Genomic DNA, 20,490 nt, shown 5'->3' with positions numbered 1-20,490 from the left:
ATTCTCCTAATGTTCCTGATTCCAGACTCTCACCAAGCTGCCATATATCAGACTGAGGAGCTAATGAACCTTCTCACTTTAATTCAGTGTAACATGGTGTGCATCAGGGCTTCTGATATTTCCCATGTGGACACTCTAACATCTTGGCTCTACGATATAGTTATAGATATAGAAACCCACTGTGATATGACCCAGACATGTGAACGTTACTGTTCCCCTCTTTGTTGAATCATCCTCCGCTGATCCCTGACCCCACTGACTGCAGAGACAAACATCCGGTTTTCTGGGGTGAAAGTTATTTTCTAATCATCTAGAAAGTGTCTTGACGGAGCAGGACTGTGAGTGTCACTGACGTGTTTATTGTTTTAATCTTAGAAAACCATTTTGGAAATGACTTCACCTACTGAGCAGGAGCTGCTGAGCTTGTGCAGAGTGACAGATTGGCTGAGGAGATGTTGTCACTGTGTTCGGATCAGAGAGACGACGGCCATAGGGTTCTGTGTGTGTGTGTGTGGGGGGGGGGGGGGGTTACAGATGGAGCAGTTGGCTGCAGCTTCACTTCAACAGGCCAAGTCTGACTCAGTGCTGCGCTCACTGCAGCAGTCAATCCTCTCAGTGTCCATCACCTCAATGAGAGTTCAACCTCTGTGAATCTGCATCGACGCCCTCAACTCAAACTGCTGCATTGAAACAGGATCCACGTTTCGAGACACGAACAGAGAGAGAGCACAGAAAACATACTGACTGCTCTGAAACTTTTTAAGAAACTTTTTCTCTCTTGTAGTTAGATCTAACGGAAAACTCAAAATACAAAACACACGTTTCTCAAACATGGTTTCTATTATTCGAGTAAGTTCTTATCACACTCTTGTATTTTTGGTTTAGTTATTCGATGGATTTAATTTTTGTTAAAAAAAAACATAAGACAGATTTACACAAAACAAAACATGGGCCAGTTAGAGCTCAATAAATGTTGGTATAAATCCAAGACTTGTTTCTTCTTCCTTTAACTACGATAAGACATTCTGGGATATTTTCACATATCTTGATGAGATAAATAATAGTAATATTCTTGTGATCCCAAAGAAGCAAATGGCCGAATGCAGAAATCCAGATATTTGTACTTTGAAAAACCTTGATCAGTCATTTTCTTTCTTCTTCAGTTTTTATTTGTGCAAAGCGAGAAAGTAAAATTTACAGCCGAGATCATTTCTATGTGATTAACCTGAAACACATTCAATGTTTTTGTACAGTATGCATTCAGTACAGCTGCATAGATCGCAAAGGTTTTCACTGTGAGTCCTGTGATGATGTAATTAAGGCTACCGACACAGAGCAAATGTGTTTTAACAAAAAACAAGTTAATTACATTAGAACAATGTACATTCTGAAGACAGATATGGTGCAAGTTTGTGTTTCTTAATATTTGGTTAATATTTTTACCCTAATTTTATTCTTGGTGAGTCCTAAACACAAGTTCAAACCAATTTAAACACGTTTGCTCTCGACTAAAAATCTCATCAAAACCAATTCGATGAATATTTTAGTTGTTTGGTCCTAAGTGCAAGCAAAGTATGGAAGGTATAATAACTTCAAATCCTGGTGATCAATATTCAGATGGAAACTGTCTCTAGCATAAAGTTCAGGGCAAATACTTTTCATTTCAAAATAAACTTCTGAATAAGAAAAAATACAAATTCAGGGTTTAGTAAAGAAACAGCCACTGAATATATTAAAGTAAAGACTATTGCTTCAGTACAGACGTACCAACAACAATTCGAATTAAAGATAACGATGAAAATATACATTAACCACATTCCAAAAGAAATATAAAGATGAATATACAATAAAACACATTTGTATGTAAAATAACATCTCATCAAATTAAAAGTCACAGTTCAACAACCCCAAGATGTTTAAACATGAAAATACTCAAGTACAGTATTAGTTTATACATATATATATATTTTTTTTTTTACATTTTGTCGTCCTCAGATTGAAAGTGCCACAGTAGACATTCAAACATTCTGGGTTTTTCCAGTAGATGATTGGTGACGTGATCATTTTAGTGTCATGACCCGGCTCAGTTCCCTCAATCCCACGGGTAAACTGGGAACGTGTGTGAATCTGCTACAGCTCCACTGGAATGAACATGGACGTGCAGCCTCTGCGGCAGTAGAACAGTTTTCACATGTAGCAGCACAGTTTGTCAGATGCATTATTTTTTCCGTTTATCCTCCTACGACATTTTAACATGATTTTCTTAAAACCCATTTTCTGAGCAGGTATTTGGGAAATAATCTGATTTGAAGATTACGACTTTGGGTCGCCTTCAGCTAAACCCCCGATCCTAAACAGATTGTCCGAACATAGCTTTGCAGCTGTAGCTAGGCGTGGCCGCTAAAACTTTGGATCCGTCTCGTTTTTTTTTTTGTTTTTTTTACGTGGTTCTGGTAACAGCAAGACATTTAGAGAGTTTAGAGAACTTTGTTGGTTTGGTCTTTTTAAGACTAAATCCACAAAGTTAGCAATGCTCTGGAAGGTGTGCGGCACTTTTCCGTTTTATTTTGTTTTCTTTATTGCGAGGGGACGTGACCCATCTCCTGTCAAAATTACAGGATTGCTTTCTATCACGTATGTTTCAAACAAGTGCATATTTAAAGCTCCTTCTTGAATTAGAGCTGTTAACAAATCAGGTGCTGGTAGAGCGAGCTTTCGATTAATTAGCTTGCTGGCCTCCGCTAATAAAACCAACCGGTGATATTTGTTGTTACTGTTGGAAGAATCAATGGTTGCGGGCAAGAACTGAGATTTTGTCTGAAATCAAGGGACGATTGTTTTGGAAAAATAATAAGAATTTGGAGGATCAGATTTTCTTCGTGCGATACATGTGCTGTTTGAAAGCTCGACAGGCTACAAGTGCATGAGACGGGAAGTGAAAGTTAAAATGTTTTGCTGTGTTCGAAATCACTTCCTATATTTGTGTTTATCAACAGTTTACATAATATCAAGCTGTCGAAGATTCCGACAGCTGGATTGCGTAAAATTTTTGTCTTGCTGTTATTTTGAATTTCTACCGACAGCTGTAGAGATAAACAGAAATTTTAGCATCTGTGATAATGCAGAGAATTGCATTGTGGGATTGCTAGTGTAAAAGTAGTGTACAGCACTCTATCGTAAACAAGGAGAAATTTTCAGACACGGCCCTACGGTGATGGTTCGTCATCGGTTAACGATTTGGGAAACGTGAAGAAAACCGATTTCTGTCATGAGAAAAACGTTTAGTCATTCAACACATTTCTTATCAGGTCCAACAGGGGGCGCTGCCACTGAAGTGACGAGCCCAGAGGCTAAATCGTGGTCACTGAGAAAAGAGGAATGCTGTTAAATTCACCGAATGTGCGAAGTGCCAATACAGACAAACTCAATTTCAACTGTTCAAAGTCTCAATCGTGGTGAAGTCTGCGTTGGCAGCCGATGGTGGAACTCGTACTCGCCGTGTGACGACTCGATGGGGTGAGGTAGGGTTGAGCGGCTCTCAGGGTGTTTGGATGAGAAGCAGCAGGACGAAATAATCAGGTTTCACTCTCACGTCTCCAGTTTTTCGAGTTTTGACAACGTGAAATGTCGTTTTTGGGTGCGATTTGTCACGTGAGCGTTTTCCCACGACATCACCATAGAAACCACAATGAGTGAACCACTGTCATGTGAACTGCGTGACGTTTTCTTCAATGCAGTTCCAATTTATAAAAGTAAAAGTAAAAAAAACAAATGTGCTCGGCTCATAAAGCATGGCTGACTGGAATGTCTTGTAGCCATTTGGCTGAACATGTAGTAAAACCCAGCGTACGATATTCACAGATGAGTGATCTACCTGTCACAGCGACCCATTACAACACGATACCTGTTAGTACGAGTACAACAGGTGGAGGAGAGTCACAGTCGATCAGTGTAACAGTACTAGTGAGGAAGCCACGCAGAATTACACCTAATGGAAATGGGGACGGCTGAAGTTTCACGTCTTTGATTATGATTTGGTGGAGTTCGAGCGGCTGCGACGAAAACTTAGCTCCAGCCTGAAGAAAATCCCCCAAAACAACCGTTTGAACGAGAAGGAACTCAAACAAGCTGTTTGAGTGCGTGAAATACAGAAGTGAAGACATGACTGTCGAGGGAGAAGAGATCCCACCAGACAACCAGTCCACCGCGGGCCTCAGTAACAGGCAGGAACCTAAATCCGCCTTGTTTCTCACCTCGCTTGTGTTAGTGACGTGTTCGGAACGAGGCAGAAGCAGAGAGCAGCTCTGACCGGCGAGTTAGTACGAGTCAAGATTTCTCTTTTTCTTTTTTTGTTTTGGCTCTCGGGGAGTTTTTACTGAGCTGCGGCGGATTGTTGGGACGTACTTTAAGCATCAGAGCCACGCGATCAAGGTTGGGCTTTGATAAGCACGACACCAGCACTATCAGCAAATCCCCTCTCGGCCGAGAGCGTTGAGTAAAGTGTGGATGGTGGAATCTTTGTCAGGCTGTTCGTCCTCCTGCTGCCATGTGGCTGAACGTCAACACATCCCGTCAGCTCGTTAGACAGCCCAGATCTTCTTCTGTTGGAAGTAGGCGTCAAATCTGGCCTGGGCGTATTCCTGCAACACACACAATAGTACACAGTACACATTAATATATATAAATATATATATATATATATATATATATGCTGAAGTAAATATAGATGGTCCTGGATTTCTCAATGGTGGAGTGCGTTAATGTCAAACACACAACAACAATAACAACAAGCTGAAGAGGCAGATAATCCAGAAATCTTATAATGGGCAATATCTATAAAATGAAATGAAACAAAAACTCCTTCTCCAAAGTGTTTTGAATTTATGTATTTATTCGTATCGTAACTCTCGTTAACTCTATAACAGCAATTTAGCAAGATCTATTAGTTATTAAACTAAGTGTACTTCTACTACTACTACCACTACTACTACTACTACTAGTGTAGTGAACTCAAACACCAAATTCTGTCCTGTGTGCCAGGTGTAATGAAATCCCCTCCAGGCGTCCCTGACCTCTAGCATTCACAACACAGATGGGGGAGTCACAGCCCGTCACCCTGGACCTGGGACCACCAACATCTAACCACATGCTACCACATATTCTCCATAAGACCACATCCACCGAACTGTAACTACTGTGCTGTACTACAGAGCCTGCTACTGCTTCTGGAAGTACAGCAAATAACACCGTGTCACAATCTTGTGGTACATCTACCTTGGATGGTTAAAATATTATGGTTGATCTCCAAAATCTCTATTCAGAAAACGAATGTGATCTTTACTTCTGTCAAGCTCCGTTACTCCGCTGCTATTTTAAACACGGGTGACGTTTGGACTGCCACAGGAGAGTTTCTACTTTTGTAGGAGATTTGATTTTATTTATTAATTCACATTTGCAAAGAAACGATTCTAAAGAATAGCAGTTTATTCCAATTGAGATGAAATCTACAACATAATGAAGCTGGATGTACCGTATATATACTTGTTGTATTTTTCTGTGTTGCAGTGAGGTGGTGAAGTGAAACTACTTTGTGAAAGGTGCATCAGAGTGTAAATACGCTGCGTGTGACAGAGACAACCTCGCTGTGTCTGTGTTTGTCTGGTATCCTGTCAGACTGACACGGCAGCGTGACCTCTGACATGTTCTCACCACGGGTAAAATATTGACACTGCAACATTCTGCAGGACTCGACCGCCTACGTCTTATTCACGTGTGAAAACTCACCAGGTATCCGAACTTGATGGTGGAGAGTCGGGCCTGGATGATGGACCACAAGCCCCAAAAGAAGTGGGATGCCAGAGAGAACCTGAAATCCAGAAACACGCGTTGTTTTGATTATTGAGTTGTAGCTTGAACTTTATCTCGTCAGCTGACTCGGTGTCACGTGTGTGAGCTCACCTGTTCACCTCCACGTACAGCTCCTCCTTCAGCTTCGTCTGCTCGTCTTCGCTCAGCTGCTCGAAGCCGCTGTCAGACTCACGCAGGTAGTTTTCAATGAAGTGCAGCTACACAGAGACAAGACACCAGTTAGCAACGCACCAGTAAAACCCATACAGAGGCTGCGTGTGTGTGTTAACGTGTCGCACACACCTGCTGGGCCTTGGAGGGGTAGGCCTGAGCGTTGACTCTGAAGTAAGGAAACTCGTCACAGGTGTAGTCGTACATCCACTCACAGAAATGGTTGCCGATATCAAATCCCCTGCAAGGTCAACAGACGTGGAATCAGTTAGAGACCGTGACTGATGATGATGATGATGATGATGATGAAACTTTCTATTTGTTTGGAATTATAAAACTAGAGTTGCTTTTATGGATAACAATAATAATTCAATACATTAATAGGACAATTGTTCCATCTGTGATGCTCTGATTATTAAAGAAATCATCTTAAAAAACTTAATGTGTATTAGTACTTTGTTGTGTTTCGTATTATTTTGCAGTATTTTCTGCAAATTTACTTCTAAAAAACTAAATAACATTAAAGATTAAACAGTTTTTTATTATTATTACAATTAAAAGTTTCTATGTACATACCATGATCATATTGTTACCTCGAGTTGTTTCAGTTACAATAATCGTTCAGTGAAACCTGATGTCATGTTAGCTTTAGTGTGTTTGTTTTAGAAACTATTACGTTCTGACAGTTTCTGTGAAAACTGGCCCTGCCTCTCTTGACCTTGTTCGCTCAACATAACACGAGACCTTGTTTTTCAGGTACGTTCACTCGCTTCTTCTCTAAACCGGACCTGGAGCTGCTTGTTGTCTGGTCTGCTGCACTGAAGCCCCTTGTGTTCAGGCTTAAACAAATGTAAACACACACAACCGATACTGGATCATCCTTTCTCCACCCAATGTCCCTCAAGTGAGGAAAATGTCTGAGACTTTATTCAACACAAGGTTCAGATATGAAGAAAATTAGGTCTGATTAAACTATTAATCGATAGGAAATCAACCAGGGACCAATAACAATAAAAAACTATTTATCAAATAACATATCAAACATTATTAATTTCACAATAGAAAGATATTGTAACTAAGAAAATAAAAATAATGGCTTTATACTATGTTGAATTTCTATTCGAAATAAATGCGCTCGACCAATCACGAGTCAGTCTCAGGTGTCAATCAAGACGTTTCACCTCGTTACAGCGTCAAATAACCAATTAAAACCAAACAGGTCGGAAATCTGCAATGTACTTTGACGTTGTAGTTTAGTCTGTGTCCCATCCACTAACATGGAGGAGGTGGGGTTTATGACCTATACTGCAGCCGGCCTGTTGGCTTCAACCCCGGGGGGAGTGTGTAGAGTCTACGCTGGATTCCCACACTGCTATCAGCAGCTGGGAAAACATTTTCCAACACAACACTTCCCAGTGCTCTGCTCAGACTATGGGGGAGTCTATAACCTGGAGAGGGGGGGAAATGTGTGTGTGTGTACATGTCCATTTGTGGGTGTGTTCTCCCTGCACACGCTGTGCATGTTTGCACACGTGTTCACATGTTTGATATGCATGTGCAGAGGGTCACATGTTGGCTCTGCAGCATATGAGGAGACTTAAAGGGGCCGTGCCGTGGGGTGGCTGTGGGGGGAGGGAGGAGTGCTTCTGTTCCTGTGTGTGGGGGAGAGCGACTCCGCTGTGAGCCGAGGAGAGTCAGCACGATTTCAGCAGCTTCTCAGAAAAGAGCCACTCAAGAATTCACAAAGGAACCCGAGGTGTCTGCTCCTTCGAGGACAGACTCTAAATGTAGAATAACGTTCTACTGAGGGTCGACTTTGTGTCTGACTGTAAATCCACGGCTTCACATCCATTCCTAAGAACCACAGGCCCAGTTACAGTCTTTCCATTCCCTCCATCCCGTGTATCGCGCTGCATCACTCTGGTTACATAACAGCTGCAGTGAATATTTCAGCAGAGGGAGGCGCCCTCGGATCCTGGCGGCCGGGAGGAAACGTTGAAGGAGCACAGACACGAACCAGACTTCAGTCTTTTCTGCTCTCGTTTCTATTCCCAGTGAATTTTTGGGCTTTTCTCTTTGGTAGAATATCTCTGTTTCTGTTGCCTGACACCCCCCCCTTCTCCCTCCCTCCCTTCCTTTCCCCCTCTGTCTCTCTCTCCTTCACATTCCATCTCACTATCAGCCTCCCTCCCTCCATCCTCACCCTCCTCCCTCACCCTCCTCCCTCCCCTCTTTGTTGCACACAGACCAGGGGAGTCGAGGAAAAAAAGAACTGGCAAGACGAGGGGAGACGGTGACAAAGCAGAAAAAAACTAACAAAAGAAAATCTTATGAGTTAATTAATAAAGACGTGATTTTATCAATTTATGCTCAAATGTAAAATATAAACAAACACGATATGTCGTTCTAATCTGTGAAACATTTTTACAGACATATCGTCTATATGAAAACTTTTATTTTGCAAAATAAACAACACAAATCTTTATTTTCTCAGTTCAAGTTTAACATATTTGGTTGTATTTGTGTTTTCTTTTTATTCACAGTTATCTACAATGAAGTTTATGGTTAAACTGTAAAAGATTAAACCTTGATTACATTTCTTTGTCATGATGGTTTGATATCATCTCATTTAAATACTAATAGATGCGACGGTTGAAGTAACCGTCACCGCCCACATACTTCTACTGCGTCATTCATGTGTTACACCCCCCCAATTTAAATATATCACAAGACTTTGCAAGTATCTCGCCCGAGCACACTTCGGCAGGGGGAATGCGGAGGAATGGGATGGAATCTGGTCGAGACAACCCGCTCGCCCCCCGAGCCACGTCACACTTGAAGTTTGTTTTACAGAGGTTTCAAACTCACCTGTAGTTGTAGCTGCTGTACTCAAAGTCAATGAGCATCAGCTTCTGCTGGTCTGAGTTCTGGTGCTTCTTCAGCAGCAGGATGTTCCCTGAAAGCAGAACCAACGCCAATAATTCATCTGTTCACCCGGTCATCTTACAGAAGAGAGAAGGAAATGTAGAGAATCGAAGAAGAAGGAGCTGGTCTGCATGTCTCACCTTCCTGACAGTCGTTGTGGCAGAACACCACAGGAGAGTGGGTGGAGTCCAGCAGAGACCTGAACGTGAAGGGGAGAAATCAATTAGCAGTTTAATGAATGTTTGAATACGGTTTCCTGAACGCTCCGATCGGTAAATATGAATCCACAACATTAAACAAACAAGTTTTAAATCTGCTTCACTTCGCTGTTAAACTATTTAAAATAGTCTTTGAGCAGAAGTCACTGAAGTTAGTCTTTATCTGTCGGATTCATATTTTATTGATATTGATGGATGGATGAACAGACTGATGGATGAACAGACTGATGGATGAACAGACTGATGGATGGAGAGATGGACAGTTTCCCTCTTGCCTTAAAACATGAGCAGGTCTACACATGTTTGGTGGGAGTGCCTGTTTTCTAACTTGTTGGCTAATCTGAGGTTTTTTTCTGAGGTAAATACACCGTCTGTACTTTCTGTTGCACAACACACACGTGTCGAAGTCGTGTGTTCACTGTACGTGTGTGTGTGTGCATGTGTGAAGGAACATACTTGAGCAGATCCATTTCCTGTGGCAGGTTGTAGCTGAGCAGGCGGTTGAAGCGGCGCAGATGTGACTCTCTGGTGAAATTCAACCTCATGACTTGGTTCAGGTACCTGGTGATAAAAAATAATCACACACACAAAGACATTACTTTGACATATGTTTGTTTCCTGTCTGATGAAGAACAGTCTCATGCACTAATCAGGATCATAACTGGTGCAGAGCCTCTTCCAGTAAAATTCCACATAAAATATCGATAAACACATTTTACATTCTTGATGACTCAATCCATATTTATTTTTAATGACAAAGAAGTTTCGAGTCATGGATGAACGAGCAATGTTTGCGCTGCACAATCCGAGAAAAGGTGAGGGCGGAAAAACACCACAAACCGGTAACGATTGCACAACGTAAAGCGAAAACCCAGAGCCTCCTGACACCTGATGATAAGTTGGGGGAACACGTCATCTTCAAGCTACTGACTGAGACAGAAACCTAAAACCTCACTTGTCCATGGTTCCAAACAGCCACTTGGGTTCCTTGTTGAAGGGCATCCTCATCCCGTGAAACCTGGACATCTTCTCCGCAACCTCCGCTGAGATGCCGGGGTCGCTTAACTCACACGTGTCCAGTTTACGACTCTGCCAACGGGATATTTTTATTTTAAATATTTAAATACACTTTTTTTTTTTTTTTTTTTTGCTTCAATACAAAAAAACTAAAGAATTACTTTGCAGGACTGAATCAACTCGTCTCAACAAAAACAGGAGAAGTTGGTTGAAGTAATTTCAGAACTGGAATAGAGACAGCGTTCCTAATATGTTTCCTTGTTTAACAGTCAACAACAAAATGGCGGCTTACTGGGATGTACTGCTCCAGTCGGCCCTGAGGGAAAATCCCGTAGAGCTTCGGGCCGAGCTCCCTCTCGGCCAAGATCGCAAACATCACGCTCTCGAGCACCATGGCCTCCGCACCCTGAAAACACACAACAGAGGAAGTTTTACTTATTGATTTAAAGCAACGGCCGCGCGACCGTGAAGGCGCCACAAGACTTGATTTTCCTCCATATGATCGTGACCGGACAACAGGAAGTCCTGGAGGAGGCAGAATCCTCACAGATCTATGATGAACGGTGATGAGACGGTCGCGGAGTTTACTGTCCGGTGTATTTTAAATATCACAAAGGATGTTAACAACTCATCAAAGATCTTTTATCTGATCTCCAACCAACTCAAACGTGACCTGGAGCCTGAAAGTGTGACGACTGTGTGTGCTGCTGCGATTCCTCTTCGCTGCATTGTGTGTGAGTGTGAGAGGAGAAGGCAGAAAACTAGGCTTCTCACCAAATAGGCAGGAGGTCACTGGCAGGGGGAGAGGGAGTGGACCAATTAACGGATCAAGACAAACACAGTGAAAGGGTCCAAAGCTGGGAAACTGAATCTCAAGTTTCGAGACGAGAAGCAACGACAAAGACTGAACCACATCGTGAGTTCTCGTTAGCAAAACCAAACGAAAAGCTTAACTTCTTAGTTCAGTTCAAGGGTTCTTCCTGTTTTACACCTGAAAGTAAATCTCATTCCAGCCGCTTGATTATTGTCATCGAAGCTTCACGCATCATATTGACGGGCCTCTCGAATGTTCTCCACCACGTTTCCTTCAGGACGTCTGTTCTCAGTCACTCTCATTCTGCAGCACTTGAATGTTTCCGCGGCTCGTTGCATTTCCAGCCCTGTGAAGTGAATAACCTTCAGATAGGTTTCTGTGGAGACAGAGCGTTGGATCTGAGCTCCGGGTCCTCGGCTGTCAGCCAGGGAATGTGTTTCATACTGACGGTCCAGCAGGAAGCCGGCTCAGAGAAAACACTGCCACCTCCACTTTATTTCTACCCATCCTGCAAAATACAGCCAAATAAAACAGCACTGGCCCAAAGACAGAGGCTCAAAACTTCACTCTGTCTTCAGGAGACAGTCATTCGTCTCTATCGTTGGAGAACCGGCAATAAAAGCTTTGAGGCAGCGTCTCACAAATCTCATTTTATGAGTGGAAAAACTTGCGAAGCTTGTAAATAACCAGTCGACCTGACAGCTCGGCCACTTATTATTATTTTTAATTAGTTTTCTCGGTTAACCCTTTGAAACCAGATGCAACAGAACGGGTGCGACACCTGCGTTTGTTTCCCTCGAGCCTTTATCTGGTTTCGTCCTTGAGCAATGAAATTCACGTCGAGAATGCAAAACACAGATGGAGAAAGTATTTTCCTTCTTATTTCTCGTCATATCCAGTTTCCGAGGCAAAAGCAAAACTTCTCGATAAAAGCCAAAGAGTTGAGTTTTCACATGGTTTTTATTTCACGCTTCTATCTCCTGAAAAGTAAATGTTTTAGAGTTAAGTGTTTAAATGTTTAGGTTTGAGTGAAGGGCACCTGAGGACGACGGGGGATGGGTCCGAGTTGGAGAAAGAAAATTATGAGATTTCGAGAACAAATAATTCATAAAAAACTGTAGTTCCCAGGTTGTTTGCTCAGCGAACACCGAGTTATGTCGTTATCCGCGGAATGCTGACGGCACCGACTTTGAAATCTCCATGAATTATCCACATTACCATAATCATCTTGACACGCATACGGGCAGACAACGGACCAGCTGGCGGCCTGAGGCACAGCGCAGACTCTGTGGGGCTTACAGGACGCACTGCTCCTGTTCAGTGAGTCGGTGACGGCACCATCTTGTTTATCATCGTCGCACTGACCTGAATCTGCAGCACACAGCCTGCATATGAACGAGAGCTGCTCTAGTTGCTACGCACCGAATGTAAAATACGTAGCGAGGAATTCAGCTAATTTCAGACATTCACAAACAAGAAGTCGAGAGAGTTTGTGGTGATAAGAGCCGGATTTGATGCGTGTGCATGTGTAAGAGGCAAACGACGATAGAGTCTGTAGCCAATTCTCTGGATTCTACGTGCAGGTACACGGCTCAGTCTTTGTATCCCTACAAACATTTCAGTTTAAATCTAGGCCAGATAACAATGTTGACTTTGCCCTCGTGTCAGATTTTAAATCCAGCCGCGCCGATAAGGACAAATAGGGCGAACTAATAGTTGCATTCTGTTGACACAGGGACAGGAAGTAGTAGTGTCGGTCTGAAACCGAAGGTCAGAGAAACCTCTAAAACGTATCAAATGAAAAGTTCCCACATGATGTGCTTCATCGAGAAGGGTGGAGTGTCGTTTGATCTGATTGGGTTGAGAACGAGGAAACAACCAACCGGCATCCGACCCTGACGATCCTCCCCCGACGCGTTGTTTAGAAGACGTCCCACAGCGTGACCCTGCTCGTCCCATCGACTGTCTGGCGGCGCTGCGTGCAGCCCTGCACCAACCTCTCTGGTTTATTTTCCTCTGACCTATTTTAAAAGCCAGTGTGTGTGTGTTCTAGCGGCCTGTTTGACTCTGCCCCCGCTCTCCCACACAAGACCTCCATTTGTTCAAAAGTTAATTTTCAGCAGGTCGTAGATGTCAAGCAAGCTCACCGTTCAGACCACGGGTGCACGAAGGGCTACGGTTGCAGACGTGCTGCAGGGTGAGAGCACGTTACGTCAACTTGATTAGTTTAGAGAAAATAGGAAGTGAGTCCGATGTAGACGTGGCACCACCACTCGGCCTTATTGCTGCTCAGAATGTCAAAGTGTCAGCAGGACATATACAACTGTAAATAAGATCTGTTAATGCTTTTTATTATTATTAATCCAATGAGGGTTTTTTTTTTTTTTTTATTAAAACAATTTTTATTTGCTTGACGTCTCAGGGGAAACACAAAATGAAACCTAGGAGAACGTTTGTTAGCTCTTGCACCAGGGAAGCAGATGTGTGAGGGCTCCATCTTCTAGTCGAGTTTCTCAAATCTCTGGTTCAGACACAAAAAGAATTTCAACATCCCTCCGACAGCTTCCTGTTGAACGGTCAGGACCTCGAAGCTTCCTGTCGTACATCTGAACATCCTTTCTGAATGACTAAGAGGTTCCTCTGTCATGTCGCACTCAGTCTGATCTCTGGGATCTTTTTCTAGTTACTTGTTTCAGTCTCGACGTTCACACTGGTCCAGTATCAGCGCTGCGGCACAGAGATATTCAGCGACGTGGCCTTGGCTGTGATGCAACAGGTGCAGTGTGAGCTGCCGGCAGCTGACGCTTTAACCCTCAATACTTAAGTGCAGATTAAGTACAGACCGGTCAAATCCATATGAAGTGAACGGAATCAGTGTCAGTCACACTTTTGTTCCAGTCGTCTGTGTGCGACAGTGAACTCGTGTCAAAGTGCAGCGATAAGGACGTGAAGTAATACATGAACCGTTATGTAACAACCACCCAGTGTTTTTTACTTATTGTACACAGGGAGGAGGTTCATTCGTTTAATAGAAGTCATTTAATACAGGTCATCACATAAATGTTGAATAAAAAGTATTAACGGTCACTGAATGTTTGAGGCAAAACATAGAGAAACTACTTTTATACAAACCCTGTTTATTAAATTTAAGGATCGTGACAAAGCGGAAACTTTGACTTGACAAATGTAACGCTCTAGCTCTCCTGGTTAGATCAACAAGTCATTTACAGAACATTTACATCGATGATATATATAAAATTCACTTCTTACACTAGTTGTAAAGATAATAATCAATAACAAATCAAATTCAAAAATATTAAAAGGATGCTATGTTTTCATCGAAGTTTGTTTACTCATCTATTAGTTATGCAAAAACTACAGAACTGAATATCTACAGCGGTGCGGAGTCAGGAAGGTTTTTTCACTGTCCCACACTTTCAGAGGAAAGAGCATCTTTATCGTCTTATTTCTGCAGCAGCTTCCTGCTCTCAGTCTTTGCATCAGTTTCCTGCAGTTGCATGATATTTATAGAAATACAGAAGCACTAATAAATAGATCAACTGGATAAATACATTTAAATGTGTGTCCATCAGGTTGTGACTGAGGAAATGTTTTTTTTTTAAACACATATCTAGTCAGAAATCTTCAATAAATAAAAATAAAGGAAACTTTAATCTCTGGTGTTTACCGTCATTTGTAAATCTGCTTTGTTCTCTGCTGCGTTGCTGTGACATGTGAAACATCCCCACAGGGATTAATACAGCGTCATCCCTTCTAATCCAAATGGGATTTACCTTGACCAGACAGCATTGTTAGAGAAGGTGGATCTGGACGAGGCTACGCCGAGACGCCCACACGGGGTCAGCTCTGCATTAGCCTGTCCGCTAACATCAACACCAGGCTGTGATCCCGGCCGCTAACGTGAGGGTCAAGGGTTGGGGCTGTGATGGAAAAATCTAGACTCACGGCCCAGACTCACTGTCCCAGTGAGAGACGACTGAGTGGCCGTGAGTCACAGAGACGCTGCTTGTTGTGGATATCGACTTTATCGGTGACATCGCGGCGAATCCTGCAGGAGGACAGTGACCTCTTGTTCACAGGAAATTACATTTGACTGAGGCTTGTGTGTTGAAGCCTGACCTCATCGTACACACAGACCTGATGACACCTAAAGAAGGGACAATGCTCCGTCAGTGTCCCCACGACACGACGCAGGGAACGTTCCAGGTCGGTGAGTCTGTGAAACCTGGCAGAGCGTCAGGCCAATAAGAGTTCTTTTAATCAGGTTTGTTTGAGCTGAACGCACTGAACATAATCCACGACTGAGGACGACATACTCAGTCATGACTCCAAAAAAAAACACCGATAAGAAAAATCTCGAAAATCGAAAGGTTCATGTCTCTGACTGGTTCAGATGAGGTCACACAAGCACTCACCAGCTCCGACTGGTACACAACACTGCTGCTCTTTAAACAATAAACGGCCTCACTCCAAACGAAGCAATCAATTAACCAAAGACCTCTGTCTCTCCGGTGTTCACTGAGATCTGCGTACAGAGCTCTGCACAACGACTACGTGTTCTTCTCTGTTCTTTTCTGTTTCAGCCCTTTAAACACTTAGGGCGTTTCAACAATTCTGTGAATTAATCTGGCGTCTTTAGAGCCGTGATCTCAACGAACAGGTGACATTTGGTGCAGATCTGGATTATGGTCCGAACATTGTTAATCAGAATAAGTGTTTTTAAGGTGGCGATCTTTATTAGCTGAATATACATCAACAAATTGTCGCTAAATCAAATTCTTCATTTGTTTCATGTTCATTTTCACCTTTTGAATTTCAAGTTAGTTGTTGGACATCTTGAACTGAATAAAACATGTTCTGTGTTAAACCTGGTTTACGGACTTCATCTCAATACATGACTATGAATTTCGTTAACACGGTGAGATAGGGGCGTTAGCCTCGGCGGGGGGCATGTGTGCTCTCCAAATACCTTTCTGGTTTCTTTCTGTTAAAAACTTTGTAACTTTGATAACTTTATAAAATAAAGTGGATCATTGTATCTGTAAAATGATTCTCGTGTCAGGGGTTAGAAAATGGGAGAAAGGGAGTTAAATCAAAAAGCCCAGCTGGTTGCAGAGGTTCAGCTTCTCTGGGATTAAAAACAACAGCTGCCTGCAGAGATCAGAGGAGTCCGGGTGAAACCCCGTCCCAACAAGATTTGAGAGAAGAATTCTGAGAAGCACAACAACGTAATCGCTGGTGCCGACACGTGAGATGGTGAATGTTGTGGCCACTGGATGGACGCTGTGCAGAGACACTGGACTGTTACTTACCTGGAACTGATTTTCTTTGTTTGACTGTCGGGAGTCCCCTTTATTACAGGACATCTATTAACAAAAGAAAAAAAATGAAATGAGCATGCATGAAAAAATGTGAAGCCGCCCGTGAGCGCCAACATCAAACCTCCAGCCACGCCTGCAGAGCAGACAGTACAGTATGAGTTCAGAGACACACCGAGGCTTTCAGAGATGACAGTGCAGACTAATCACTGTGCCCCCCCCCCCCCTCCCCTCCCCCGACTACCTGTTAAACGCAACAGCCAGAAAGAGAAGCAGAGACAGACGTCAGACAGACAGAAGGGAGGTTATCTCATAGGAGCAGATTTATTTTCTCGAATTCAGTTTCTTAACCATTTTACTTGAAGAGATGTTTACGTGCTCTAATGCAAAGTATCTAGATTCTGTCGGTCGGCCATTTTCTATACTGCGTTCGAGAGTGACGTTCGTTCACGTGCACCCCTGCTGCCCCCACAGATTCAATTAATTCTGGGAGAAAATGTTCGGATACAGCGTCGGCCTTTGTGTCTGAGGCGTCGCTATGAGGAGTAAATTCTTTAAAAGGAGCTTCGTGTGTGGATCTCCTCTTTTATTCAAATGTTTTATGATATTTTGTTAATTCAGCACCCAGCAATAAATCAATACATTTTTTTTGGCTCTAATGTTCAGAAAACACATCACTTTCCTCAAACTGTCCATCGCTGCCGCTCCTCGGGGCTCAAACACTTGATTTCAGCTCCTGTCTCTTTGAGGCCGACTGCTTCCGGCGCATGTATTAAATGTCGGTTCTCTTTTCTTTTTTTTTCCCGGCTTCGTTAAGGGATGTTAGCACATTAGCAGCTAGCTTTGCATCATGCAAATGTGGGGCACTGTGATGTCACAACGAGTCGGAGGAGGTGTTTCAGGAGCTTCAGATGAGGAGCTTCCTTCACAACACACATTTAAATTTTGTTGAACTTTTATATTCACTAAAAATCTGCCGGAAAGAAACGCTGAGAAAACATCACACGTCTCCTTTAACTTGATGAATCACTAATTTTCCAACCTCCGATCCACATACCTCCATCACTCAGAAACAGTCTCCGGTGCAGGGTTTGTTTAGCCATTAGCTCCTTGATCGTATTAGGTTTTTGATCAGACATCACTAATTCGAGAGGCGGCTCAGTCGTGACGGAGTTGGCGACAGTTGCCTTGGTGCTTTCGCTCTGTGCGACATCCCGAGCAATAAAAGCTAACGGCTCCTAGGCCTGTGTGCGATTACGCCGACTTTAGTTAATACTTAATGAAGGTCTCATCAGCCGGAGGTTAAAGCACACATGAAAATGAAAAATGTGAGGCTGGGAGCGTCTTTGTTTGGGCCCCAGTCTTTGACTTATCGCTGCAGACTGGAACAAACAAGATGTGCTAGAAACAACAAAGAAGTGACAGCAGCAGATAAGAATATGCTGTTTTCAGAAATCTTGTGCAAATGTTTTTAAGTCCTTGGCCTCTTGTCACTCAATACAAGCAGATGAGATCAGCTGAGGGGTGTGATGGTGACTAAACAGTTATCTTTAGAGCGGTTCTGTCACAATTAGCAAAAATGCAGCATGTGTCAGCCCCAGGGGAATTCTGGGATCATGAACTCTGGACACAGCAGCCACGTCATCTTAGGTGATAAAGACGAGGACCGGGAAACAAAAGGCTTAAAGGATTCAGAGACGGAAAGAGACAGACAGGAGAGATGTTCCAACACTTAGTTTCCCCCTCCTTAGCGTATCTGGCCATAGTTGGAGGCCAGGTTTGTTTCTACAGAAGTGTGTGTCTTTGTATTAGGCTGAGATTTCAGAGATCTCATACTGTACCGTGGTTTTTGGTGGGTTCACCTGGGAACAAGCGTGCCCAAGGCATGTTCCTTTGGGAAGCCTACGGCAAAGAACACATGCATGTACAGCCATGGGGGTACATCACCATGTACAACAATGGCTAACACGCACTCGCACTCACGCACACACACCAGGTCATAACTGCACATGCATACACTAACATAAGCATATGCACAGTTGCTACAGACGCACACACACACACACAACAGCAACAACAGCCTGGTGGCACAGTCACGTCACAGTCTAATGTATGAATCATGTTTTTATGTTTATTATCTGTTTCCTGTGTTTGTCAACTAAAGCAGACCTTTGACCCCTCTGACAGGTCACTCTGACATGATTATGACATGTCTGTTGTTATCCGCCGTGTAGCAGCTCATTATCTATGTTGAAAGCAGGTTAACGTCAGTGATTACAGGACAGTGACTACACAACACTGAGAGAAACCTAGTTCTCACATACAACTTGTCCTCGTGAGGGGTTTGGATCTTACTTTTACTTGTATTTTTTCTACGGTAAAAACAACTAGATGTGTCTCCCACCTGCAAGATGGCCCCATAGAGGCGCAGCAGGATGCTCCGCGGCTCGTCCCCGACAGTGTCCAGGCTGTCGGGGAGGCTGCACAGGAAGAGCTTGTTGCTCAGACCACCCCTGAAAGACACACATTCAGAGAATATGATCAATTACAACATTCAGGGATTTCCATTAGTAACATGCTGGATTCGTGGCTTCACAGAGGTTTCTCCGGAGTTTACTGTGTCTTTATTATATTTCGTCAAATCTTATCGAGCTCAGCTCATGCCAACAAATAAAATAGCAGCTGAGGCTGATAAAACCAAACTCTAATCTTTTAAAGGGTGTTCATGTCCAAAAATACCTCATTGAAGCTTCAAGACTGGAACTTCTTGTTTTTAGGTGTTGGCCTTGGGGGAGGGGCTAAAGATTAAGAATCAATAACTAACCTGGGGTCAATTTAGAGACAAGAATTAAGAGCTGCTGTAATATTCCACTGAAACACCCACGTCATGTTGTTAGAGTCCTTAACTACATATTTACTCAATTGTAACAGGGGGTGTAACACTACATACCATTTCTATTTCTATGTTTTAAATGTATAAAATCTCTATATAAAATGTTATATTTTATTTATTTAAAACAGGGGCAGGGGGGTGTACCTCTGTATAAAATGTTCTATATATATTCTCTATATTTGAAACAGAGGAAGTGTAAGTGCATCCTCCACCACCTGGGTCTCTCCTCCACAAAGAACCAGGCGGACGCCCTGTACCTTATGACGGTCATGTGGAAGTCGTCCTCGGCCACAATCTTCCAGGCTCCGTGCAGGAACTCCCGGCTCCACAGGTATGCCCGGTGCCGGGTGTCCGGGTCGGGCAGGTCCATGCAGCCCGGGTCCTTGCTGTCCTCCTCGGCGTCGGGCTGGACCTGCAGAGCGTTCTCCGTCACCAGCAGCTCCAGAGACATGGAGGGGGACGAGGAGACTCCGTTGATGAATTTGGTTTTCATGTTGTCCTTCTTCGAGAAAACTAACATGGAGCCTCTGCTTCGTCACGGGGGTTTCAGAGGGAGATGGATGAAGAGTCTCTTTGATTTTAATTCAGATGCTGAAGCTTCGATGTGACGACGAATGATTCACACGCAGCGTCCGGTCCCTTTATATACGGAGGGGGGCGGGGTCACAGGACGCGCCCGCGACCCTTCTCTGCTCTGATTGGCTGAATCGGACGTATCCCCCCCCCACCTCAAAACAATCAAGATGGCGCCCTCATTATAAAACAGTTATAATTTATTTAACTCAATTGATTTGTTCAGTAGTTACCTTAAAATAAAATCTTTTAAATATATAAATCTTTATATACAGTCTATGGTAGTTACACATCGTCACGTGATGCTGCCTTCAGGGACGGTGTGTGATGTATATGTAAGAGATACATCCGTCAGTTCATGAAGGCATCATAATGTTTATACATACTATACATATATATACATATAACTACATGACTATGTCTGACATATACATGACATACACTCTGAAAACTTTGTCTATGTATTTGAAATCCCCCTCTGAGCGTAGCTACGACAACACGACTGATTGTTTTAAAGAGCCTGTTTATAATCTGGCATCACAACAGCTGCTGTGTACAGTATTATAGAAACATGCAGTAATCCTGTGAGGCTCCAGTGTGTTTGTGTTCGGACCCTCTCTCACAGAAAGGGCCCCTCTGACGTGTCGCTTCCTGCTTTTCTCTGACTTTACAAAGAAACGCACAATGTAGAAA

General features: G+C 43.2%; 1 protein-coding gene across 2 annotated transcripts; it reads right to left on the bottom strand.

The window, feature by feature from the left end:
- Positions 1-1,146: 1,146 nt before the first annotated feature.
- On the bottom strand, positions 1,147-19,871 carry chka (choline kinase alpha). 2 transcript variants are annotated; one of them, XM_020105167.2, is made up of 12 exons: positions 19,482-19,871; positions 18,736-18,844; positions 16,326-16,379; positions 10,471-10,584; positions 10,117-10,250; positions 9,618-9,722; positions 9,084-9,142; positions 8,887-8,974; positions 6,151-6,259; positions 5,959-6,065; positions 5,785-5,866; positions 1,147-4,640 (listed from the first exon to the last, which is right to left on the bottom strand). In XM_020105167.2, the coding sequence occupies exons 1-12, from the start codon at positions 19,742-19,744 to the stop codon at positions 4,581-4,583; spliced, it is 1,284 nt and encodes a 427-aa protein (XP_019960726.2). In that variant the 5' UTR covers positions 19,745-19,871; the 3' UTR covers positions 1,147-4,580. The 2 variants fall into 2 exon arrangements, with proteins under 2 accessions (XP_019960726.2, XP_019960727.2); XM_020105168.2 differs by lacking the exon at positions 16,326-16,379 and having other exon boundaries at positions 19,482-19,835.
- Positions 19,872-20,490: the final 619 nt, after the last annotated feature.

Source organism: Paralichthys olivaceus, chromosome 7 (assembly GCF_024713975.1).
Source record: "Paralichthys olivaceus isolate ysfri-2021 chromosome 7, ASM2471397v2, whole genome shotgun sequence".
NCBI lineage: Eukaryota > Metazoa > Chordata > Actinopteri > Pleuronectiformes > Paralichthyidae > Paralichthys > Paralichthys olivaceus.
Note: the sequence above shows the minus strand (reverse complement) of the source record. Positions and strands in the feature narration are given on the sequence as shown.